Genomic DNA, 25,340 nt, shown 5'->3' with positions numbered 1-25,340 from the left:
TGACACTGTCTTCTCTTATTTACTTACTTTTGGTGTTAACTTTATATCCAAACACCCTCATAAGTCAATGTTTTATTTACTAATTCTTGGCAGCCAACTCCATCTTACAGGCACCCTTCCCCCTCAAGAAAGCAGAAGTCACAGAGCTGCCAAACGCGAGGCGATTGAAGCAAGTCCTGAGAACTAACTGTACCGTGATGTTTTCCAAAAGGTCTCTGCAAAGCAGGGCTGCAGGAAGCCCAAGCGTTAGATTAGACAAAAGCAGGGAAAGGACTTTACCCAAAACAAAAGCACTGGGAACACAGGGCCCCCGCCACAACTCAGAGAACCTTGACTCTGAAGCAACACAGGGCCTGGCAAGATGGACACTGTCGAACCATAAGCAAGGAGGTCCCGGGTCGCCACTTCCCACCGGAAAAGTGGCTTTCCTAATTGGCACCATGCTTTTCCTGTTCTGGAGTCAAAGCTCTCATGTCTTGGGGAAAGGAGTGACAAGGGGAGACATGACAGGGTTGGGCAGCAAATGTTCACACACTCAGGGCTGGCTGCCCCAGCTACAAAAGCCAACAGCGAGCTCTCACTTCGGATCTCCACAACTGGGAGCTGGCCTTGGTTGCAATTTGTGCGCTTGGGTCACAAGTGAAGGAAGATGCTCACTGATGGCACTGCCAGTGGTACCCTGGAGAAACCCTCACAGGTGAATACAGGAGGCCCCGTCCTGGGGGTATGCACTCAGCCCTGCCTCAGTAAGCCTGAAACGAGGTGAATGTGAGCCCAGAGGGGCATCCAGTCTGGGGCCACTCAGTGGTAAATACCAACAGAAAAGATGTAGGAGTGAATGATTCCTGAGGTGCACTGTTGGAGGCAGGCTGAAGACATAGGTTTATACAGCAGGGCAACTTTAATGCAAAATAAATATAGCCAAATGTTTTCCACAGGCACATCTATATGTATAGATGCAGAGAGAAGATCTGGAAGAACAGAAACTGAATTGACAACTGTGGTTAATCCTAGGGAGCAGGAGAGGTGAGGGTTAAAGTAGAATTACCCCTTAACTGTAATGTTTTTTAGATGAAAAATGGATTTATTTTTACTTGTACAAAAAAAATCATTTTATGAGCATGTGTTGAACATCTGAAGCTGAGTGATAAGTACATCAGTGTTCATGTTATATTATTCTCTTTTCTTTTCTACTTTTGAAATTTTCCTACTAAAAAATAATTACAAAATTGAAAATAAGCGAAATGGGCTTATACTAGTAAAATCCCTAACAAGCTAAAGGAATATTGGGATGGGGCAGAGGCGTGGTGGTAGTGACTTCTGAGTGCCAGGGATCTGGCATTTATGCTTGACTCGCAACCTTAATGTGGATTCAGTTGCCAAGGACAGCTGGCACAGTTAGAAATTCATCAGAAAGCGATGTGGCCCAAATTCTCTTTTTAATGAACACTTCCTACCGCAATGCCAGCAATATACTGAGGGCTGACTACGTGCCAGCCTCTGAACCATTAGCTCATATAATTTTCACGATATTCCCACGGGTGTTCTCAACCTCTCCCCGCCGACACCCCCACTGTACAAATGAGAAAGCTGAGTCTCGGTGAGGCTAAGGGGCAGACACAGTCACAGTTATTTCACAGCACGGCCCTAATTCAAACCAAAGTCTGTGCAACTGCAAAGTCTCTTAAAGTAGAATTTGCTTCTCTGTGAATTCCATCTTTTGAAGAAAATCTAACCAGCAGCCACGCTGGGTGGTCATCAACAACCCATATGCCCTCCATTCAGGCACTTACTGTTTTCCAGCCCATTGAGTTTTATCTTGCTCAGATCCAGCGGTGCAGCAACACCCACAGTGAAAGGGCTTTTAGGGATGGGATCGCCCCCGTAAGTCACCAGAACCTGCATGTTGCCCTGGAACAAAAGAGAAAACCCAGTTTACCTTTCGGTACCAACATGCTAACTTGATATTTAAACTCCCCGCAAGATCCCTCATTCTTCCCACAGACAGGGGAGACTTGATTCCAATCAGTGTAGATCTAATAAGTGTCTTAGATCTGAAAAATCAGATCAAATAAGAGCAGCTAATAATAACAGGAGCAATTTTTATAATTTGATAATGAACATTTTCTACACACCAAGCACCGTGCTATGTGCTTTTATGCATTTCCTCAGTTCAAGATCAAAACAGTCCTAAGGGGTAGTTCCTACTGTCATCTCATTTTTTCAGGAGAGGAAACTATGGCTCAGACTGGTAAATAACGTACCCCAAGTCACACACCTTGGTAAGGGTGCAAGCTGGGCCTCATACCCATGGCCCCCAAACCTGTGTCCTAGCTGCTCTGCCAAACCACCTCCCCACCATCATACCCAGTGCCAGCCACAGGTACAGCAGCTGGGCCTGGAGCCACTAATCACACAGAACCATTTCTGTCCTAGGAATCCATTTGAGGCCCCCAGGCTGCAACAGGGATTTGCAAGAGTTCACCTAGACCCGTGCTAAGACCACCACACAGTATCTGAACTTCCATTATGTGAAACAAAATAAAATTGCAAGTGTGAAGGCAGACGGTGCTTGCAGGATTGGCAGGCTCCCTCACGGGTGGCCGGGTGGCACGGGATGGCCATGTGTGTGCCATTTCTCTCCTCTGGCTGGTTCCAGGATGGCACACAGCCGGCTTCTTCTCTCCATGGTTGGCCAAGTTCCCTCCCTCCAAATCGAGGCTCCAAGAAATCTCATGGCTGTCTCAGTAGATCAAGATCCCCTTCACCTCAATTGACCAGGCATAATGTAACAGGAAAGTGGGAGGGAGACATGAGTTCCCCCCAAGAATCCAGCAGCCTTGCTGGAATGCAGGCCCTGCTGAAAGGTGTTGCTGATCGAGTGTTAAAAGGGTGTATAGCATTTGGCCTATGTATATTTTGTCACATTCCTTTTGTAATAAGGAAGGGGGTAAAGGCCAAGAAAAAAAACAACAGCAGCAACAAAACAAAAACTGGTTGCATCAATGAAGGGAGGATTAATTTTCTAGGATTTTTAAGTATTGCACACAAAACCAGCTGGCCCCCTGCCTCATGCGTACAACATTTCCTGGTAAAATGTGCACAGGTCAAATTCAACAGAGCTGGGAGCCAGCCAAGAGGCAGGAAATGTCTCCTTCTTGTACTGTTTAAGGCAGGACTGACTCGCTACTTCAGCCAACGCGGCATTCCCAATGTGCCAACTCTTCCCGAGCTTCCGTTTCCCCACAGCCCCTAACAATTCAGGGGCTCACTAGGCAGACCTCAGGCTAACCAGAGGTCTTGGGGATACCTTCTCCCTCACCTGCATAAAGTTTTCTGGCCACTTCTCTGAAGCGCTAAAAAAGAGAGTGAAAAGTCCTCTTCCAGTTAAACCCACCCATCCCATAAAAGAAAGTATGCTCTCGTTACCAGTCAAAAACAAAACAAAAACTCAGATAGAAAATGAACTCTACCTTAAATAACCTAAGAAGGGGGAGGGAAAAAATCTTGGAGATTTACACCTACAATGCCTACAGCATTTTAAGGCATCCCCTGAGGCCCCAACTAAGGAATGCACTGTATTTATTCCCCAACAGGGCCATGAAGTGAGGGATGTATGGGTAGTGATGGCCAGTGCATTTTGCCACAACTTGCAGGCTGCAAGACAGTTTCACTCTCCTCTACATGCTTCTGAAACCTGAATCTTATCCTTCAAAATATACATACACAAGACACCGATCACCGATCAGACAGCTCAGAAGAGGATGGGACTGAGAGAGCCACCCTCGGCGCCATCACTTTTAGGGCCCTCTGGGAGCAGCCAGGACCACCATGGTAAGAACACTTCAAGGTAGACACTGCTACCCTGTGAGGGTCTGTGAGCTCACAGGGATTCCTAAAGGTGCCAGAGTAGCACATGGAGTTGTCCCCAAACCTAGTGGCTCCCAGCACAGCATGTAATGGAGACATTGCCACTAGCTTCTCAAACAGCTCTGCTTGAGGGAAACTGGGGTGAGAAATTTAAGCTGCTTGAGGCCACCCACAACCAAGAGAAGACCAAAGTCCTCAGGGAAATAACTTCCCTCCTATAAAATTGAGTCTTTGACCTCTGGGAGGGTCCTCAAGCCCCAACCCAACAAGTCCATTCCTCTAAGGCAAAACGAGCTCTACTCTTGCATCCTCAAGGGACTCACAGGATCCTTCAGTCATCCACGTCGCTCATCCACCCCAGGCAGGCAAGCACCTGCAATCTGTCACTCAGGGACTTTGCTAGGTGGAGTGGCAGGGCTGCAGGTGTCAGGGAGCAAAACCAGCAACCAGAGACCTGGGTTACTCAGGCAGGACCTCTCAGCTCCCACGTGGCACAGCCTGCGTTCTGAGGGGGAAGCGCCCACCCCAGGCCAGGACACGCCCATGCCCAAGCAGCCACCTTTCTGGGGATTTCCAGCCTGTTACACCCTAAAACCACCATGAGAAGAGGTGCCTGTGGGTGTTAGCCCTCAAAGTAGGCTCCCTCCCCCGTGTCAGGGGGTGGCTTTCTGGGCTGCCCCAGGTTTCTTAACCACATCCAAGGGCATACTTCCTTAGCCCAGTCTTGAGCTTTTAGCCGCTCTTGAGAAAACAGAGTTCAAAGGAGAATGAGGAGGTGTGGGCATCACTCTTCTACCAGATTACAACGTTCTTAGGCCATCTCTGCTTGTGAATCCAGGCGCCACATCATTTATTCACTCACTCACAGCCATTAATCTATACAGAGCACTTATAGGGCCAGGCTCTGTGCTGGGGATGGGGGTGGGAGTGGGAAGGAAACTCAATCCAAGGAGAGATTTAATGTTTTCTTTGCCATAGAAAAATAGGCAGAATTGCAAGTTGCCCAAATAATGAAACAATAAAACTAGCTCTAAACAACAAACAACAAGAAGGACCCCAGTGCCACCCTGTAAGTCATTCACACTGAAGGCAACAACCGCTACCAAGGCCCACCAGGCTCCCTGAATGTATCCTGGGACCATCCGGACGCACAGCCCTAAGTGAGTACTCACCATGGCAGCAGTTCTCAAACCTGCTATCAGAGAACTGGATGAATGTGACCTTGGGGTGACTCTGAAGTAAGGAGCCTCCTCTCCAGCATCACTTCAAAGGGGACAAAACCGGACCTGGGGTGACTCTGAAGTAAGGAGCCTTCCCTCCAGTATCACTTCAAAGGGGACAAAACCGGACCTAGGCTCCTAACCACTTCTGCCTCAACCAGCAGCAGAGGACGTCTGGGGTACTGGGTTTTGCAGTCCTTTCCAAGGATGCAGGTCAAACCCTGACCTTGTCCTGACATCTGCAACTTACTTTCTAACGGCTCAGCCAAAACACTAAAAGGCATATAGACGTAGAATAAAGCAAAAGTCACAAAATGTTTTTAGAAGACACTATGACCTTGTGATCCTAGTCATTGTACACAGACAGCTATGGCTTTCTGGTGCATTCTCCTAAAGAATGTGGAGAATTTGGCAACAAATAAGATTCAGGCTGGTGCACCCAATAGTAAGGCTCCCACCAACCCTCAGAACCATCAGCAGGAAAATAATTACCTACTTACTATTGAGTGGCCTGATGAGAAAAGGATGCTCTATCTATAAAAGTATTAGTTTTATCATTACTAATAATGAATGTTTTGTTTTGGATTTTTTATTTTAAAGCACAGGAAGAAGCAACTCTGGAGATAAGAAGCCACATTTATAACCTGCACACGAGAACTATTAACAGAGTAAAAGGGCAACCCAAGGAGTGAGAGAATATATTTGCAAATCATTTATCTGATAAGGAACTAATATCCAGAATACATAGAGAATTCCTAAAACTCAACATAAAATTAAGAAGGTTGATATAAAAATGGGCAAGTAGATAATTCTCCAAAGAAAATATGCAAATGACCAACAAGCACGTGAAAAGATTATCAACATCGCTAATCATTAGGAAAATGCAAATCAAAACCACAATAAGACACCATCTTACTCTCAATAGGATAGTCACTATCAACAACAACAACAACAACAACAACAACAACAAAAACAGAAAAAAACAACTGTTAACAAGGATGTGGAGAAACCGGAACCCTTGCATGCTGTTGGCAGGACTGTAGCAGTGCAGCCACTGTGGAATACAGTATAGTGGTTTCTCAAAAAAGCAAAAAGAGATTTCCATATGATCCAGCATTGCATGTCTGGGTATATACTCAAAAGAATTAAATGTAGAGACTCAAAGAGATATATGTACACCCAGCATTATTCACAACAGACAAAAAAGACGGAAGCAACCCAAATGTTCTTCAACAAATGAAGAAGGCCGGGCATAGTGGCCCATGCCTATAATCCCAGCACTTTCAGAGGCTGAGGCAGGCGGATCACCTGAGATCAGGAATTCAAGACCAGCCTGGCCAACAGGGTGAAACCCCATGGTGAAACCTTGGCCAACATGGTGAAACATCCATACTAAAAATACAAAAATTAGCTGGGCATGGTGGCACGTGCCTGTAGTCCCAGCTACTTGGTAGGCTGAGGCAGGACAATCACCTGAACTGAGGAGACAGAGGTTGCAGTGAGCCAAGATAGTGCCACTCCAGCTTGGGGAACAGAGCAAGGCTCCATCTCAAGAAAAAACAAACAAACAAACAAACAAAAAAACCAATGAAGAAAGAAGCAAAATGTATACACATACAATGGAATGCAGCCTCAAAAAGCAATGAAGTTCTGACACATGCTACAACGTGGATGACAATAGAGGACACTATGCAAAGAAAAACAAATCAGTCACAAAAAGACAAATACTGAGGTCAGGCGCAGTGGCTTATGCCTGTAATGCCCACAGGTTTGGAGGCTGAGGTGAAAGGATTGCCTCAGGCCAGGAGTTCGAGACCGGCCTGGCCAACATAGCAAAACCTGTCTCTACCAAAAATACAAAAATTAGCCAGGTGTGGTGGCATGTGCCTGTAATCCCAGCTACTCAGGAGGCTGAGGCAGGAGAATGACTTGAACCCAGGAGGCAGAGGTTGCAGTGAGCTAAGATCATGCCACTGCAGTCCAGTCTGGGCGACAGAGCGAGACTTTGTCTCAAATAAATAAATAAATAAAAATAAAAATTTGGAGAAGAAAGCACAAACAGCAGCAAGCCTGGATGAAAGGGGCCACATTTGTAACATGACACACACAATCCCTTTGATTCCATCTCCAAGGGTGTGCAGCCCCCAAACTCAGGGGACAGCTACACCATGTCCCCTCCTCACTATAATCCTCCTTCTTCCCCACTTGACTCTTGCCCACTCCTCACTGAGAGGACCCAGGTGGAAGCAAGGCTTCTGAGCAGTGTTTCTGCTGAAACCGTTGCCCTTCTTCTCCTACAAATGGCATTTCAAACACAGCAGGATCGTTTCCCTTAAGAATAAAGGAATCTCAGAGGTTTGGAACAACCACTTAGAACACGAGGCTTAAGTATTAAAATCCAGACTTTTCTGCCAGGATGTCTGGTCTCCAGACCCCAGAGGTGTGAACATGAAGCAAAACAAAATTTTAAACAAATATAATGGATACAGGGCTTCAGTTTTACAAGATGTAAAGAGTTATGGAGATGGATGGTGGTGATGGGTGCACGACATAATGAATGCACTTAACACTAATGAACTATACACTTAAAAATGGTTAACATAAATTTTATGTTATATATATTTTACCACAATAAAAAAAATGTTTTTAAACAAATAAACATTAACTTGTACCGAGAGGTAGTTTTAAGGCCCTTATGGCCTGAAATAATCAGAGGAAGCCAGCCTAGACGGTAAGATCACATGTGAAATCCTGCATTTTGTAAAGGGGAATAATTTGTTGCCCTAAATAGTGTGTTGGGCCTTAGGGACAAAAGGCTGAACTGGCTCTTTGAGAAAAGACCTCATTCCAACACCTCGTAAAAGGGGTAAACTAAGCTAAAAGGGCCAGGAAGGAAACATAAAGGTGTAGCAGCTCTTTCTCTGTGGGTAATTAATGAAAAGACTAAAAGGCAGCTGGTGAGGCTGCGAGGGAGTGCACGTGTGTGTGTGTGCACATGTGCGCACCTGTATGTGTAACAGAAAGATAGATATTAGGGCCTGAATATCAATATCTGAGCATTTCTCTGATAAAACCCAAACCGAAGGTGGAGATATGGGACCAGCTTCCTGCTTGCTCTTGGGGAATTCTGCAGTCCACCTGACAGAACCCATCGGGCTTCCTACAGGTGCTCCCAGAGGGGTTCAAAATGCCAGGAGCCGCTTCCCATCAGGAAGCACTTTGGCAGAGCACCTCTCACACCCCTTGGTGTCCACAGTGACCCAGCACAGACTGCATAGAAAAGGGCCTGGCTGGGGGCCAGGGGAGCAGAGGGAAGAAGGACCCAACCTGTTGGGTGGGTGTATATTTAACGGTGTGGGAGTAGTCGTAGTTATCGATGACATCCAAATCCTTCACTGCATCGCCAGGAAGAGGGCTGTTGAACTGCACGTTGAGCGGGGCTTTCCCGGCCCCCTTGGTGTAGACAGTGAAGTGGGTCGGTTTCCCATTTTCCACACCTGGAAAAGATATACTGTGTGAGGAGACAGACTAGCTGGAGTAGTTTCACTTTGAGAACCCGTCAGACAGGTTCAACAGCACCAGGTCTATTATGACAGCCGGCTACAGGCCCTGGCCGGACACTGCTGCATCAGAGCTGCACAGAACACCTGCCAGCTTGGTGTTGGTGTTGATGGAGATTAGGTTCCTCAAGGCCATGGACGAAACACGCCCAGTGCCACCGGCCGGCAGAGGGGCCCAGGACAACCTTGATGTGCCATCTTACCTGCTTTGCTGAGCCCTGGGCCTTCTGCCTTCACTTTGCTGGCATCGTGGGAAGGGTCAACTTTGACTCTGAAAGGGCTGGCGGGGATTTCCTGTAGCAGAGACACGGTCTTAGTAGGAAAGCCCCTGAAGCAACAGCCAGAGCTCAGGGTGCCTTGAACAAACGGTGAACCTTAGCATCACTCTGACTTAGTGAGGGGTGAGCAGACTTCTGTTACCACAGGTAAACAGAAGGGTAAGATAAGCCAAAAGGGCCCAGCATTGGGTAAGGGTCTTCTATAATAGGTCACTCTCTAATGCCTGGATCCCTGATGTCACAAATAAACCTGAGGACTTTGAGCCTGTAATACCAAATGTTAAGTACTTAGGATGAAAAATGCCAACAAGAATAAAACCAAAAAGGATAATAATATATAGGGCTGAAGGAAGGAAATGTCCTCCAGGAACAGCTGAGAGCTAAGGTCTGGGGAAATGCAAGAAGTGATCAGAGACAGAACAATTATAATTCTTCAAAAAGAATGTTGCAGACTATTGGAATAGGGGCAGAAGAGGTTAAATGGATGATGTCAAGACCACTAGACCACTACCTTTAGGCACAGAACATTCTACTAAGGTTCCCATTTACATGTAAGGTTAATTTTAATCCCTAGGATTTCAAAATTCTCTCTTTCAGGATCCTGCTCACCCTATCTTCATCATTGCATACCTGAAACTTCAAATCACCTCTCTCTATAAAAGTTTAAGGGCAGAGACCACTGTCATTTGCTTCAAAGGCATCAAAGTAGAACATATCTAGAAGCTAATTGCATTTCAACCAAAATATTGATGAAAGTTTATAACAAACTAGTCTCTCTCCAGACCCCTGCTTTTAACCACTGAACACACTGCCTCACTTTTGTTAGAAGGTGGTAATAATAAAAGTTTTTTTCCTTCTTGGTTGTAAGGAGCCAGAGAGAAATTGAGCAGCGTTCTCAAGACAACTTCCCTGTCACTAGAACACAAAAAGGAGGCCAAATGCAGTGGCTCATGCCTGTAATCCCAACACTTTGGGAGGCCAAGGCAGGCCTGAGGTCAGGAGTTCGAGACCAGTCTGGGCAACCGTCTCTACTAAAAATGCAAAACAATTAGCTGAGTGGCCAGGCACAGTGGCTCATACCTGTAATCCCAGCACTTTGGGAGGCCAAGGCAGGCGTATCACCTGAGGTCAGGAGTTCGAGACCAGCCTGGCTAACATGGTGAAACCCCATTTCTACCAAAAATACAAAAAATTAGCCAGGCATGGTGGCCTGTAATCCCAGCTACTCGGGAGGCTGAGGCAGGAGAATCACTTGAACCCGGGAGGCGGAGGTTGCAGTGAGCCAAGACCATGCCATTGCACTCCAGCTTGGGCAATAAGAGCAGAATTCCACCTCAAAAAAAAATAAATTAAAAAAAAAAAAAATTAGCTGGGTGGTGTGAGCCTGTAGTCCCCAGCTACTTGGGAAGTTGAGGTGGGAGGATCACTTGAACCTGGGAGGCAGAGGTTGCAGTGAGCCAAGATCACACCACTGCACTCTAGCTTGGGTGAAAGAGTGAGACTCCATCTCAAAAATAATAATACTAATAAAATAAAACACCAAAAAGTAGATGAGACATGCACATGAGTGGCCAAAGAGAATCCAAACCTACTCCACTCCAGGCTCCAACACATACCTGAGATGCAAAGAGAACTTTGATAGTGTATCGCCCAGCAGCAGGAGGCACATATTTGACTGTAAACGTATCATTGGCATTGTGAATAATGTCAAAATCCACGTCTTCCTCATCTTCACTTAACACCCGGGCATCACACTTAATGCCAACGCTGACATCACCTGGAACAGACCAGCTTATTAGCACCAGCTTACAAGAAACAGCATGTCCTGTGCAATCTCTTCCAGCTCAAGTTAACACCCCCAAAAAGCAATTGGGAAGCTTCTAGTAAGAAACTTGAGAAAAAGTAAGGATTTAGGGAAAGAGATGATGGATTAGCAAAGACACCACCAAGGAATGACTCAGAGGCTCAGTAGATGATTACCTATTCAGATGGACTACTTCCTAGTTCAAAGGGAATTGCCCTCAAAACGTTATGAGAAGAACTCCCTTCCCCAAGAAGCAATGATCACTGGGTTGAACGAGGCCCTTTCTCACCTTCCCCAGCCTCAGTACAGTCCACTGTGAAGTGTGTAGGTTCATTTGCCTTCAGACCACTTCTCTCCACTCCTGGCCCAAACACTTTAACCTTCTGAGGATGGCTACCTTGCCCGATGTTGACCTAGAGAGACATGGAGAAGGTCATCAAGTTCTCCTCCACTTGGACCCAGTAAAATACTAATAAAAAACATTGTTAGAAATAGTTCTTCTGGGTGGGCTGGAGCACTCTGCCCTTCAGGCCCCTCCATCATTCAGTTCCCACCAGGGACAGGTTCCTTTCACATGTCTGCCTTGGCCGTCAGGCATGGATCCCAGACCTGGTGTATGACCAAGCGTTTCTATACAACAGCCAGGATTCTGCCTCACAACCTACCCTGAAGGGGCTGTGCGGGATGTTCACGCCTCCCCAGACCACAGCAATGGTATGCTTGATGGCCTTCACCGGAGTGTATGAGCAAGCATATGTGCCGTCCATCCGACTCTTCATCTGGATGTCAATAGGTTGGCCTTCCCCATCCTGCAAAAAAACCAGAGCTAGGACCAGAGGTGGTCCTCACATTGTCTCTATCAAACAGGGCTACTGTGGCCTCCCAAGACAGCCAAGTCACCATTTGCTTATACAACAAAACTTCATGGACCAACTACAACGTGCCATGTTTTCACAACGTGATGACAACCTGTGACAAAATATAACATGTATTTATTTTTAGTTATTAAAAGCAAGTGGCCCAAAAACAAAGCTATGGCCACTCAATGCTTCGTAATTTCAATTCCTGCATTTAAGTCCTTTGGCCAAATTCAATTAGATTAAATAAACATACTTTTTAAATCCTTGTTTACAAATCTCCCACCATGACCTCAGCAGCTTCAGCCACACCAAAAGACATTACAGAATAACCTGAAACAAACAAGCCTCATTTCCACAGAACACAAATCAGAAAGATTATTTTTTTAAAAGCCCAGTACTCTACATGGTAGTCTCACTGAACCCTCACATAACCCCATAACATAATCTTCTTATCATTTCGAAGGTGCAGATGAGGAAACTGGAGATCAGATGGACTCAGCAACTTGCCATTACATGGACAGATCTTGTTACCTGACAATTACCTGCACAGGTGGCCCCCTGAAATTTACCTGAGCAAATATCTTTAAGGGAGCTTTTCCAGCATCCTTAGGATCCACAGTGAACTCGGCCAGGTTGCTGACAATGCACCCAGATTTCTCCAAACCTGGCCCATATGCTCGAACCTGAAGCAAAGGCAGATAATAAGTCTCTTTCTGTGTAATGCCCCAACTAAACCCTTATACAAAGACAGGTAACCAGGGGATGGGGGAAGAACAAAATGACCTGTGTCTGGTTTTACAGTATCCACATAAGAGGATGGTTACGGGAAATAAAGTGTAAAGTAGGTTGTAACTTAAAAACAAATGTCTCTCCCTCATAAGGGAGAAAACTCTCTAAACAAATCCAAACCACGGCCTGAAGGCCCCATGAGGCCCAGGATGGCTTTGAATGTAGCCCAACACAGATTTGTAAACTTTCTTAAAACATTACAAAATTTTTTGCAATTTTGTTTTTGTTTTTCTTCATCAGCTATCGTTAGTGTATTTTATGTGTGGCCCAAGACAATTCTTCTTCCAATGTGGCCCAGGGAAGGCAAAAGATTGGAAACCCATTCTAAAACCATGCCCAAACTAACCCATGCTCCCTGCCTTATTCTGAGTTGACCTAGAGAACTTCTAACAACTGGGGCAGAGACCTCCAGTCATGCCCAGTTTCAATGTTACCACTTTGAGGGGACTCAGAATCTTTACCACGGACATTTTCCCTAGAGGGCAAAGGAATAGCATTTGGCCAAAAAGGGGTAGCTACCAGCCCAGACTGACATCAGCCTATGGACAGCTGCCCGTGTGGGCCAACAGTAGCACACCTGGCATGTGGGGCCAACTCCCTGTCAGCCAGGCTGGCTTAGACTTAATGCTTATCAGCCTGCTAATGGTTTGAGAGGAAACTCTTGGAGACACTGCTCCAACTTAAGAGGCAGGGAACTAGGGGAAAAAACCTCCTTTATCTATGGAGCATCTTGAAATAATAACTACAGAAAATGGCTATAAGACTGACATATGATCCCTGGAGTTGCAAGAAAATAACAGCTTATGGAGCTCCCTGCATGGGCCAGGCATGAGCTAAAGGCTGTCTTTATGCATGCCACCTCTTGAATCATCGTAGAAGCAGAGACTACTATCATTCCTGTCTTATAGAGGAAGACACCAAGAGTCAGACAGGTAAGTTACTGCCCAACACTATAAGAAGTGCTAAGTGATCCTATTAGGATTCAAATGTAGGCCTGGGCTGGGTGTGGTGGCTCACGCCTGTAATCCCAGCACTTTGGGAGGCCGAGGCAGGTGGATCACTTGAGGTCAGGAGTTCCAGACCAGCCTGGCCAACATGGTGAAACCCCATCTCTACTAAAAAATACAAAGATCAGCTGGCTATGGTGACGCATGCCTGTAGTTCCAGGTACTCGGGAGGCTAAGGTACGAGAATCGCTTGAACCCAGAAGGCAGAGGTTCCAGTGAGCTGAGATCATGCCACTGTATCCCAGGCTGGGCGACAGAGCAAGACTCTGTCTCAAAACAAACAAACAAACAAATGCAGGCCTGTTTCCTTCCTAAAATCCAAATGATTCCTCTCTGCCGTCTCTCAACATGCTGCTTAAGGCAACTTCGGGCATGGGGGTGAGGAACCAGGGGCCAGGGACAAGAAGATAGAAGCATAGCAGCTGATTCACCAGATCAGGGTTATAGTCTCCCGTGGCTGGGTGGATGAAGGCCATGTACGGGCTATCCTTGATGTCTTCGTCGTCACACATGATGTGAACAGCATATTCGCCAGGCTCCTTGGGCCAGTATTTGACGTCACATGATCCATCATTCTGGTCATCGTACTCAATCTTTGCCTGAGAGGGGCCTTCAATGGCAAACCCTAGGGGGTGGAGGTAGAAGGGTCTCCCTGGTTATATGGTGGAAAGCACCTGTTCTATGTTATGACAGCTCATTCCTGCTGCCTCCCTAAAAGCCAAGTGTTGACCAGAAGATTGAAATCTATTTGTGTCCCTTTCTCCCAAAACCAAGCTCATCGAGTCTTCAGTAGAGATGGAAGGGGTGGAATATATATATATAGTATTAAATACATTATATGTATTTTATCATCATCCAACAGGGAAAGTCCAACCAGCAAACCTTTCTGTTGGAGATGTGGCAACATGTGGCAAAAGCCTTGAACCAACACCCACTCTTTGCACCACCAAATCCACTTCTGGGTTTTTATCTGAAGGTAATTACCAAGGATACACAGTCAGCACTGTTTTCATAGCAAAACCTTGGAAATAACTAGAGAGCCTGACAATGGATACAGCCATACAATGGAATTCCATGGAAGCCATGGATAATGAAGGCATACCCTATATTTACACATAAAGATATAAAGACTTGTCCAAGATATTTTCTGCACCAAATCAATATTTGCATGCATACGTACAGAGAAAAAAGTCTAGAAGGATACACTAAAAGGCTTAATATTATCTCTAGACTATGAATATACAAGACGATTAATATCATCTCTCTAGAAGGGAAAAATAAATGTGATTTCTTGTTTTTCTCTTTTGCTGATTGCTATGACCTAAAACAGGGGTTGCTAAACTACAGTCTGAAGGCCACATCTGGCCCATTGCTTACTTTTGCAAATAAAGTTTTACTGGAACATGGCCACACCCATTTGTTTACGTATTCCTATAGTTGCTTTCAGGCCTACAATGGCAGAGTCAAATAACTGTGACAGAGACCATAGGGCCCACAGGTGGAAAATATTTGCCATCTGGCCCTTTATAGAAGAAGCTGGCTGACTCCTGATATAAAATGATCATATATATATTAGACATGTATTTAAAATATACTTCAGCTGTGCTCCAAAGAAAATATTTATCTTCCAAATCCAAATTTCAGCAAAATTCATTCATTCATTCATTCATCTAAACTATAGGTCAGTCAACACTATTTGCTAAGTGTTTACTACGTTCCAAGCGTTGTTTTAGGCACAATACCCACATAAGGCTTCTGCCCCCAACTCTCCCGGATGAATGAATGCTGGTATCAGAGGCAACTGCAAATGGAAATGGCAACTCTACAGCAGCACGCAGAGATGGCTTAGGGTGGCTAGGAAGCCAGGAAGCTAAAGGTATTGAGGCTAGGCAAGGCCCCAACATCCAACCTGACGCAGCCCAGAAGCCCTGTAATCCTCAGTCCTCCAGAAGATGCCGGTCAGCTGCGTCCACTTACCCAGAGACCCCACTTCAGAGCCAATGGATTCCACCACGAAGTCTGCCGACCGCCCGACAATCCCACCATGGAGCCCAGGGCCCCAAGCACGGACTTTCTGCATACCCGCTTCAGGGCCAACTTGAACTTCAAAGGGGCTACAGGGAAAGGAATAGAAGCATCAAAGAAGAGTAAAGTAAGGCCTCACTATAGCCATAAGCTGCAGTTCCTTGGCATATTCTTTCCACTTGCCTGATCCTTTCACCTGGCATCCCAAACTCCAGCCAACCCCTTCCTCCTGCAGGCCCCTCACCCATAGCTATTGTTATGTCAACAATATAATGTAATGTGACTGCTTCTGGGAGCTCAGGTGGCCACTAGGTTGACACTCAAGCCACGCTGCTTTGCACCAGCCTCCTGGTCTTTTACCTTTGTGTGCAGGCCTCCCCAGACTATGACTCTGGAAAGTGAGAGAGTCCACATACACTATATCCTGCTTATGCTATAACCAGAAAACTCGGTTGAACGGGCTTTATCTCATACATGAATGAATGTGCTGTAACCTTGGCATGGGAGGCTTAAAAAAAAAAGTGTGGTAGGTATTCAGAACCCAATAATGCCCAAATATTTCTCAAGGCTAACTGAATTTATTCGGAGTTTAAAGTTGCACCCCCAGGGGAGCTGGAAAACACAGAACGCAGAGGGGCAAGTGCACTGCCCACAAGGCAAAGCTGTAGACTGTGTCCCTTGGCCCCTGAAAGCATCACGTAGACGGTCTTAATGTAAACCACAGCAGATTTTGCCCCGTGGCATTCATGAACAAAGGAGTTCATTGAAAAAGAGAATCTCAGTGTATATGCGGGCATCTAGACACACAGCCCATTTGCTCTAACTGCTCCTTCTGCCTCCCCTGCCTCCCACCAGCCCCTAACCGCCAGCATTTGATTTAAAGCAAGTCAGCTAAAACCACAGCAACTTTCTGCTGCTTTTGAGAACAGGCCAAATGTCTGTGCAGCTCTGAAAAAAAAAAAAAGCTTTCAACAAAGCAGATCTCTTTCCCTCCTGCAGCCCGGGAAGCAACCACCCGTGAGTCTGCCCTGGGCCGAGCACCCTCCAGAGAAGACCCCTCTGCAGCAGGAGCCTCACCTCTTTGGAATGTGGTGTCCCCCCCATGTGATGGCAATGCTGTATCTCCCCGGGGTGCTGGGGTAATACTCGAATGCGTAGACCCCATCCAGAAAGCCTTTCTGCTTCACCAGCTCCTCCAGACCCTCTGTGGGAAAGAAGGAGACAATCTTTCCAATACAATCCTAGGCCCAAAATGAGAATCAAAAGGACAAGAAGAGAGAGGCAGCCACACTGACAAAACGTAAACCATACATAAAAACCAAGTGGACTGCCCCAAAGTATGGGACCTCTCCCCACCAAGCCTGGGAGATTACTTCAAAGCTAAAAACACAGCCATCTCTGCTTCAAGGTATGAGGAAATGGAGGACTTCCCAGCTAACTGGCTTTAGAAATCTCACTTGGCTACGAGGGGCCCTGAGGTCCTGAACTCCCTGGACCTGTGTAAAGATAAATCCAGTCACATTTCAGTATTTCCCAATAATCATAGCTACCCTTCCCAGTCCCGCACAAAAACTGGGGAAGAAGCAAACCTTTAGAAGTATTTGGTATGAGTTTTAAGTTAAGTGTTCCAGCGTATCCTTTTCCATCGAAAGCTGGACAACAAAAGCAAGAAAGTCCTTGGATGCTATCTGCAAGAGGACAGGTTTTAGATGCGACGCTGCAAACTCTAAGCCCAGCTATCAGGCAGGAACCTGTTTTGTGTTGAGCCCTGAGGTTTGGCCAGGAAAGCTGTTGAGTCAAGCAAGTATCCAAGGTCAGGAGAAAACACACACACGTGCATGCATGCACGCGCACACACACACGCACACACACTCCCCTCCTTGGCTCCTGTTGCAATAATCTGGGAGGGAAGATAGCCCCCAAGCAGCTTGACTCCAGGTCTGGGCAGTCTAGAACCTTGGCTACCCTCAGGGCACAGCCTGCCCCAAAGCCAGGTGCTGTGAAGTCAAATATTAACTTTCCGGAGCTCAGAATGCTCCTGCCCCAGCCTGTTGGGAACACAGAGGGTAAGAGCAATCCTGATACAGGAAGCTCAAGATTCCACAGGCATGGGAGTAAAACCACTAAAGGCTGCTACACCCGAGACTAGAAGTGCTGAAATGCTTCTCTGTTCCCAGGAAAAAAGTGAAGACACCCGTCCCCACATCTGCTGTCTCCTTCCCCAAAAGAGGGAGAGAGAATAGGTTGCAGGGTTTAACCTGTCCCTCCACAAATGGCATTTATCTACAAACAAAACTTAATCTTAGGGAATTTTATTCTCCTTCTATAAGCACTGATCATAGTAATTAAGTACTCGACATAATTTCATACTCTATAAAATGTAACCTGTAGTGAGAAAATCACTGGTTGGAGACTGTGCTTGAATTCCAGCTCAGATGCTTACAAAAGCTGTATGACCTTGGGCAAGAGCCTTCCTCTCTGAGCCTAGATTTCTAAAATAAAAAATGAGCCACTTGTTTCCAACAGCAGCATTTCCCCAACTCCTTTACATCACTGCTTTTTCTACTCCCAGAAGTCTTGATGCAATGTAAAGCTGTCAAGCCACCCACTGTCTGCATCCAGGGCAGACATTACTAATCAATCACTGCTGTCTTCCCCAAGGAGCCCAGATAGCCTCAAATCCTTGACATAGCCTTCTGGGGTTATTGAGGAAAACCAGCCGTGGGATGAAATCCATATGCCATGACTGCAAAGTTAGTCAAAACCACACCTGAGATAGAGAAACAAAGGAACACTTACTAGGACCCTTCACGGTTACACTGAGCTCCCCACTTCCTGCAGCTTTGGTGTCAACCTTGAAATCTGCAGTCTCCCGGATACGGACGCCCTTGGGTTGCAGGCCTCGGCCACTGGCCCGGCAGGCATTTGGATTGCAGGCTGCAAGCACAGTTTTGACATCAATTCAATCTTTCATTCTTTAGTCAGAGTCGTGAAAGCCAAGGTAACCTGGAGCCACCCGCCAAGAAAATATTTGCTTTGCACAAATAGTATGTAGTAGTTGCCCAAGACCAGGGGTCCCACTCAGGGAGCACACCAGGCTAGCAAATACAGACACAACATAACTTTGTCCAGTCACACCACAGAAGGACTGGAGAAAAGCGACTTTGGCAAAGAAAACAGGAGAGCACAGCAAATCCATGCTGTGCTCCTGGTACCAGCATTTAACTTTTCATTTGTGAAAGGGAGTTAAGGCCGAGTACTGGACATTATTCAAACCTCACTGCCATACTCAAGGGCTCAGTAATTGGATAGACTGGACTTTTGCAAGTCTTCTTGGAAAATGCAGTACTTGAAAATGCCTGTCTGGGTTCCAAAACCTGGGTCAGCCATTTTTAAGTGTCTAAATGTTGTTGTCTTCCACCTGAACAACCAGGCAAAAACAACCAACACAGCTTGGAAAGAGACCAGTTCAGCCCCACCTTGGCTGAGGCAGACCAATCTTTTAGTGCTGTCTGTTACAAGGCCTTCAGAATGTGGGTGGCTATAAAGGCAATAATTAGCAGTAAACACCACTGCTGATTTCATTTCCGGGTCTAGCTTGAAAACCTAAAGTTGTAAGTCTAAAAGTTAAGGACAAAGATAGCTTCTAATATCCCTTATTGAAATGTCCACAGAACTACTGTTCCATGGTATCTAGAGGTTGATAAAAGATACCTTTATGCCCTAGAATAAATCCTCTGCCCAGCACGGACAACCTTTTCAGTAAATAGAAACGGGAGACTAGTGGGGGAAATGTCATATTATTAAGTGGCTTTTCCTTTCAAATTCCTTTCAAATACTGCAAATTTGACAACTCTCTATACAGGAAGGTCACAGACTTCAGAAGATGGGACTCTACTTCATAGACAGAAGGTAATTCCTTCTCTGGTTCATCCTTCCTGCAATGGCCTTAGTTGGCTATTTGGCAAAGAACTGCTTCCCAAAGAGTCATACATATACTCTTGGAGTTAGAGATGATTTTAGATGTTTTATGGATGAACATAAGCTTATGGTGGCACTTTATGGCAAGTGACTTCGGTTTTCCATTGTGAAAGTGATAAAAAGTTTCTTTTAACATAAAATCATTTACACCTGTAAACCCAGCACTTTGGGAGGCTGAGGCAGGGAGATCGCTTGAGTCCAAGGGTTTAAGACCAGTCTGGGCAACATAGTGAGACCCCATCTCCACAAAAAGAGAAAAATTAGGCCAGGCATGGTGGCTCATGCCTGTAAATCCAGCATTTTGGGAAGCCGAGGCAGGTGAATCGCTTGACATCAGGAGTTCGAGACCAGCCTGGCCAACATGGTGAAACCCAGTGTCTACTAAAAGTACAAAAAAACTAAGCTGGGCGTGGTGGTGTGCACCTGTAGTTCCAGCTACTCAGGTGGCTGAGGCATGAATCACTTGAACCAGGGAAGCAGAAGCTGCAGTGAGCCAAGATTACACCACTGCACTCCAGCCTGGGTGAGAGAGTGAGGCTCTGTCTCAAAAAAAAAAAAAAAAAAAAAAGAAAGAAAGAAAGAAAAGGGGGAAAAAAAAGGTAAAACACTAACCAGGCATGGTGGTGCACATCTACAGTCTTAGCTACTCAGGAGGCTGAGGTGGGAGGATCATTTGAGCCTGGGAGGTCGAGACTACAGTGAGCCATGATGGTACCACTGCATTCCAGCCCAAAAGACAGAATGAGACCCTGTATCTTTCCCACTGCCCCCCTGCAAATATATATATATATTTTTTTTTTAAACAAATATATATATATTTTACATATATAAAATCATTTAGATCGGAGAGGGGATGTTAGTAAATTAAAAGAAAAAGGTTATTAATTAAATGCTAAATAGTATAGGATGTACAGGCCAGAAAAGAAAAAGGAAGTCCATGAGTGAGGAAAGGTTGGAAAACAATAGTAGAATTAGGAAATCTATTCAAAATGCTCTCTTATGTAAAAAAGAGCTTTGCTTAGGAATACGTTAGAATTTTTTTTGCCTGTTTTTTCTTTGTAGACGGAGAAAAGTTGGTCACACCAGAAATAAGTCACAATACAATGACAGGACTTCCTCGGAGGGTTTTAATGTGTCTTAAGAAACATACACACTCATGGAAATTATGAACGTGTGCAACAGTCTCAACATCAAAAGAGTAACTGCTGAGTTCATATAAACATTAAATGGGGCTAGAGTCTGAAGGGCACCACCAGCTCCTCCACTATCTAAAAAAGCCCTAGATGTGTTTAAAGGCAATTAGAGAGTGGGTTTGGGTGCCGGCTGGACAAGCTGTAATAACACCTGCACAGGAGTTTCCTAAAATCACACAGAGCACGGGCTCAGCTAACATTCACAAGCAGCACAAAGAACTGGCAAGGAAGTCCCACCCACCCAGCCCTTACCAAGCAAGAGGCCTCTGGCCCAGTGGTCTCAACTAGGAAGCCAACAGCTTCAGGGTCCAGGCTGGCCCAGAGGTAGGATTCGGAAGAGGAAGCCACGTCTGCAGACGCAGATTCGGAGGACAGAACAGGGAAAGGCAAGTGTGGGTTAGAAAAGGTAGTACAGTTGGAAAACAAAACAAAACAAAACAAAACAGAAAAAAAGGGGCAACAAAGTCAGAGGGAGAGAGTCTAACATTTGAGAAAAATGCATATCCCCAGCGCCAGAGGGAGTTTAGCAGAGTAGTTAAGCGTAAGGCCAACAGAGTCTGCGGTTCTAGCCCTACTGATGCCTTGTAGTACTGACACCTAACATTATCTAAGCCTCAGCATCTCCACCTGCAAGCTAGGGATAATAATAGCACCTGCAACACACAGGCTGATGCAATGATTAGATGCAGTCATGGTAAGTGCCTGGGCCAGTAAAGGCCAAGCAATGGAGGCTGCAGGGCCCATGTTGCTGCTGCTAACTTGGGTTATGATGCCGACTCCTCCCACTGCCTCAGTCCCACCTCCCTCAGTGAGGATAATGACTCTCCTGTACATGTGTTTTGGAGAGAAGTAAATGAGTTAATATAAGTAAAGCACTTAGGTCTCTGCATGGCTCATAGAAGATATTAATATTAATATATAGAGGACAAAGTAAGCCACTTCCTGCTGAAGTAGCCCTGGCAGAAAAGGACAGGCGTAAGGTCAGTGTTGGGCCCCGTTTTCCTGGCCTCCCTGCCCAGCTGTGCAGTCAGCTTCCACATGAGAAGCAGATGTCTCCAGCCACCCAGCACTCACCTTCCCCAACCTGCACAATGAAGGGACTCTTAGGAATAGTGTCCCCAGCAAAGAAGACCTTGACCACGTGGGGGCCGGGCTGCATGGGTTTGTACACACATCGATACACCTGGTTTCCTTTGTCTTCCACGAGCAATTCCACAGTGTTCTTCCCCTGGGGATCTTCCACCTCCACACCAATGTCACCCACACCAGCTCCTATGAGAAAGCAAGCATTCCTTGAGCCCAGGTCACCCTCTCTGAAAGCTCACTGCTGCTGAGTGCAAAATGTAAACAGGACCAGTGTGGTGGTTCACACTTGTAATCCCAGCACTTCAGGAGGCCAAGGTGGGCGGATCACTTGAGGTCAGGAATTCGAGACCAGCCTGGCCAATATGGTGAAATTCATCTCTACTAAAAAAAAAAAAACAACAAAAATTAGCCAGGCGTGGTGGTGCACGCCTGTAATCCCAGCTACTTGAGAGGCTGATGCGTGAGAATTGCTTGAAACCAGGAGGTGGAGGTTGCATTGAGCTGAGATTACACCACTGCACTCCAGCTCGGGCAACAGAGCGATTCTCTGTACCCCTCCCCCGCCAAAAAAAAAGCAAACAGGAGACAAGCTCTCAGGGAGGTCCACACCAAGATGTTAACTAAGGGTTTATGGTTGAATGTTTCCTTTTTCTGCATTTTCTATTTACTACATGGAAAAGAAGCTGACAATTCAAGAAGTATGTCTTATTCAAGTGAAGCTTGAGTATTTTAGAGAAGAAAAGCTGGTTTTGAAAAATCTAATGTAACACATTTGAAAAAACTGTCTTTGTGATTATTTATTTAAAAGACAAAAGGTCAGGCCTCCAAGTTCCTGAAGATTACATTTCAGCCTTTGGAAGGAAGCCCAAAGGTCAGATCCATGGAGGAGAGGCACATTACCTGCCGTGTAGATGTCAAAGTAAGTGGGCTTATTGGCGATGTTCCCTACAGCTTCCAACCCTGGACCTTTTGCAGTGACTTTACTGGCGTCTCCCTGGGCCTTGTCAACATTCACTTCAAATGGGCTCTTGGAGATGTGCTGTCCTGCAAAGAGGACTGTGACCTGTAGGTAACAGATAGGTGAGAAATACATAATCACTTCTCTATGCACCCAGCAAGACTGCCATCAAGCCACATGCATTGATGATCACCTCTCCTACCCTCCCATGATGGCACACACAAGGTGTCTAGAATGAGGAGCCCTGGAACCAAGTTTAACAGCCTGAATAGGACTCCCACCTGGCCCCTTCAGCCATACAGCTGGGTCTGAGGCATCACACCTTTAGCAAAATAAAAATGCTGACCTTAGATATGCTTAGTCTCTTTAATAGGAAACAAACACATTTCAATCTCTGGACATTGAGTCCTTTCAGGGGGCTGAATGGGCCACTATCCCTCAGAATAAAATGTACAGTTCCAGGATTTCAAATCCACAGCCAAACTGTTTTTTCAAGGGACCAAGATCATTCTTAGACACATGGATTTGTGACAAAGCAGAATGATTTCCACCTAAAACTTGAGTCACTGTTCTCATCTTTGAAATTTTTGGGGAGTAATTGGGTTGGGTTTCATATGAACCTATACTTGATTGGAATGAATTAATTACATTATAAATGCTCCCTTCAAGAGCATTTACTCCAAATGCATCATATTCTAAGAGTCTAAGAGAACGCTAAGGCCATCGTTCAGGTGAATTCACTAAAGCCCAAGGTGGTCTATATTCAGTCTATATTCCAAAGTCTGGGCAGGTACATGATGGGATTGGCCTTTATGTGCTGTTGAGGGCTTTCTTCCAATGAAAAGTGTGATCTTGGGTCACCCCACTCTCCTGCAAGACAGGCTCTCTTAGCTCTTGCCCTGTAGGCCACCTGGATGTCATCTCAAACAGAACACGAAAGGTTGCCAAGACAAAGAGCCTGAGGCCTCATTCCCTCTCATTTCTCCAGGTGCTGAGGGGGCCATTTCCCTCTACTATATTCAGCTGAACTACTCCATCCTCAGCCTTCAATGCTGACAGCCCCTCCAGAGCACCTCCAAGGGGAGTACTTAAGAAAGCATTAAGGACAAAGAGCCAGCAAGGTGCAGTGGCTCATGTCTATAATCTCAGCACTTTCGGAGGCTGAGGCAGGAGGATAGCTTGAGGTCAGGAGTTCAAGAACAGCCTAGGTAACCTGGTGAAAACCCGGTCTCTACTACAAATGCAAAAATTAGCCGGGAGTGGTGGTGGGTACCTATAATCCCACCTACTCGGGAGGCTGAGGTGAGAGGTTTGCTTGAGCCAGGAGGCGGGGGTTGCAGTGAGCTGAGACCACACCACTGCACCCCAGCCTGGGCGACAGAGCAAGACCCTATCTCCAAAAAAAGAATCAAGGAAAAAGAGTCCATCTATAGTGTAGTCACCACAGCATCTACACTCCAGACACACAGCTGCAACCATTAGTTACCTAGACGGAGTTGGAAAAACCTTACGACACTGCAAACAACTCATCCTAGCTAGTCGAGGGAATCCTAGCGATTCCAATTTTCTATGAGGAGCATAGATTCTTCTATAATCAGAAAGGAAAATCAGAAATTCACTTAAGAAAAACAACTCTTTTTCTTGGGCTATCTTTCTTCTCCAAGTCCCAAAAGCAGCCCAAGCCACGGCCATGCTGCTTCATCTTACTTTGTGCAGCCCAGTGACCTTGGGCAGATACTCCACAGAGTATGTCTTGTTCTTGTCGCTGTCAGGGGTCACTTGTGCCTAGGAGGAAAGGTGGGCAACAGTTAGAAAAGGCGCCGGGTGTGAGTAAGGAGCATGCTGTGTCAGCAGGGGTTCTGCAGGAGCTGCCAGGTTGGGAACACTGAAGATGCTGGCGAGCTTCTGTCCCTCTTGCACAACGCCCCAAGAGAGAAGCTGCCAAAAGTCACAGAAACAAAACCACACAGTGCAGAAGCATAACAGAGTCAGGACTCTCCAGTGTCCAGCATCAGGCTGGCACTCTCTAGGTAAGAGGGAATATGAAGCAAGAAACTTAAACCTTTATCCACTCATAGTTCATTGAAAGCTTATGAAATGCCGGTCCCAGTGTTAGGTACTAAAAATAAAACATGAGCAAGTCAGGCACAATCCCCACCCCAGTGGGAGAAATGGACCATCCAGCAGTAAACTTAAGAAATGCAAATTATGCTAAATGCCAAGAATAAAATAAGTCCTAATAAGTGATAGAAAGAACAGCATGTGCAAAGGCTCTGAGGGAGGAACCAAAGAATGGCCAGTGTGGGAAGAGAGCAGGGCAAGACTATCTTATTATTCTGGCCATCAGTATCTAAAACCTCAACAGAGGCTGGGCTCAGTGGCTCACACCTGTAATCCCAGCAGTTTGTAAGGCCGAGGCGGGTGGATCACCTGAGTTCAGGAGTTTGAAACCAGCCTGGCCAATGTGGTGAAACCCTGTCTTCACTAAAAATACAAAAATTAGCCAGGCATGGTGGCAGATTCCTGTACTCCCAGCTACTCAGGATACAAAAATTAGTCATGCTGAGGCAGGAGAATCGCTTGAACCCGGAAGGTGAAGGTTGCCGTGACCCGAGATTGTGCCACTGCACTTCAACCCGGGCAACAAGAGTGAAACTCAGTCTCAATAAATAAATAAATAAAAATAATAAAACCTCAACTGACAAGGCA

At 45.9% G+C, this 25,340-nt stretch overlaps 1 protein-coding gene across 4 annotated transcripts in view; it reads right to left on the bottom strand.

The window, feature by feature from the left end:
- FLNB (filamin B) overlaps positions 1 to 25,340 on the bottom strand; it is a 167,146-nt gene that overhangs the window by 50,846 nt on the left and 90,960 nt on the right. For all 4 annotated transcript variants that reach the window (XM_005547469.4, XM_005547470.4, XM_005547471.4 and 1 more), the window contains exons 6-19: positions 24,339 to 24,416; positions 22,574 to 22,736; positions 21,662 to 21,859; positions 18,213 to 18,350; positions 16,491 to 16,617; positions 15,366 to 15,502; positions 13,820 to 14,013; positions 12,162 to 12,275; positions 11,398 to 11,541; positions 11,022 to 11,145; positions 10,545 to 10,705; positions 8,854 to 8,944; positions 8,418 to 8,587; positions 1,794 to 1,911 (exon numbers count right to left, since the gene is read on the bottom strand). In XM_005547469.4, coding sequence (XP_005547526.3) covers positions 1,794 to 1,911; positions 8,418 to 8,587; positions 8,854 to 8,944; positions 10,545 to 10,705; positions 11,022 to 11,145; positions 11,398 to 11,541; positions 12,162 to 12,275; positions 13,820 to 14,013; positions 15,366 to 15,502; positions 16,491 to 16,617; positions 18,213 to 18,350; positions 21,662 to 21,859; positions 22,574 to 22,736; positions 24,339 to 24,416 — 1,957 coding nt within the window. The remainder of the gene's footprint in view (positions 1 to 1,793; positions 1,912 to 8,417; positions 8,588 to 8,853; positions 8,945 to 10,544; positions 10,706 to 11,021; positions 11,146 to 11,397; positions 11,542 to 12,161; positions 12,276 to 13,819; positions 14,014 to 15,365; positions 15,503 to 16,490; positions 16,618 to 18,212; positions 18,351 to 21,661; positions 21,860 to 22,573; positions 22,737 to 24,338; positions 24,417 to 25,340) is intronic.

The sequence above is a fragment of the Macaca fascicularis genome, chromosome 2, assembly GCF_037993035.2.
Source record: "Macaca fascicularis isolate 582-1 chromosome 2, T2T-MFA8v1.1".
In the NCBI taxonomy this organism is placed as follows: domain Eukaryota; kingdom Metazoa; phylum Chordata; class Mammalia; order Primates; family Cercopithecidae; genus Macaca; species Macaca fascicularis.
The sequence above is the reverse complement of the archived record's forward strand: the minus strand, read 5'-3'. Positions and strand labels throughout refer to the sequence as shown.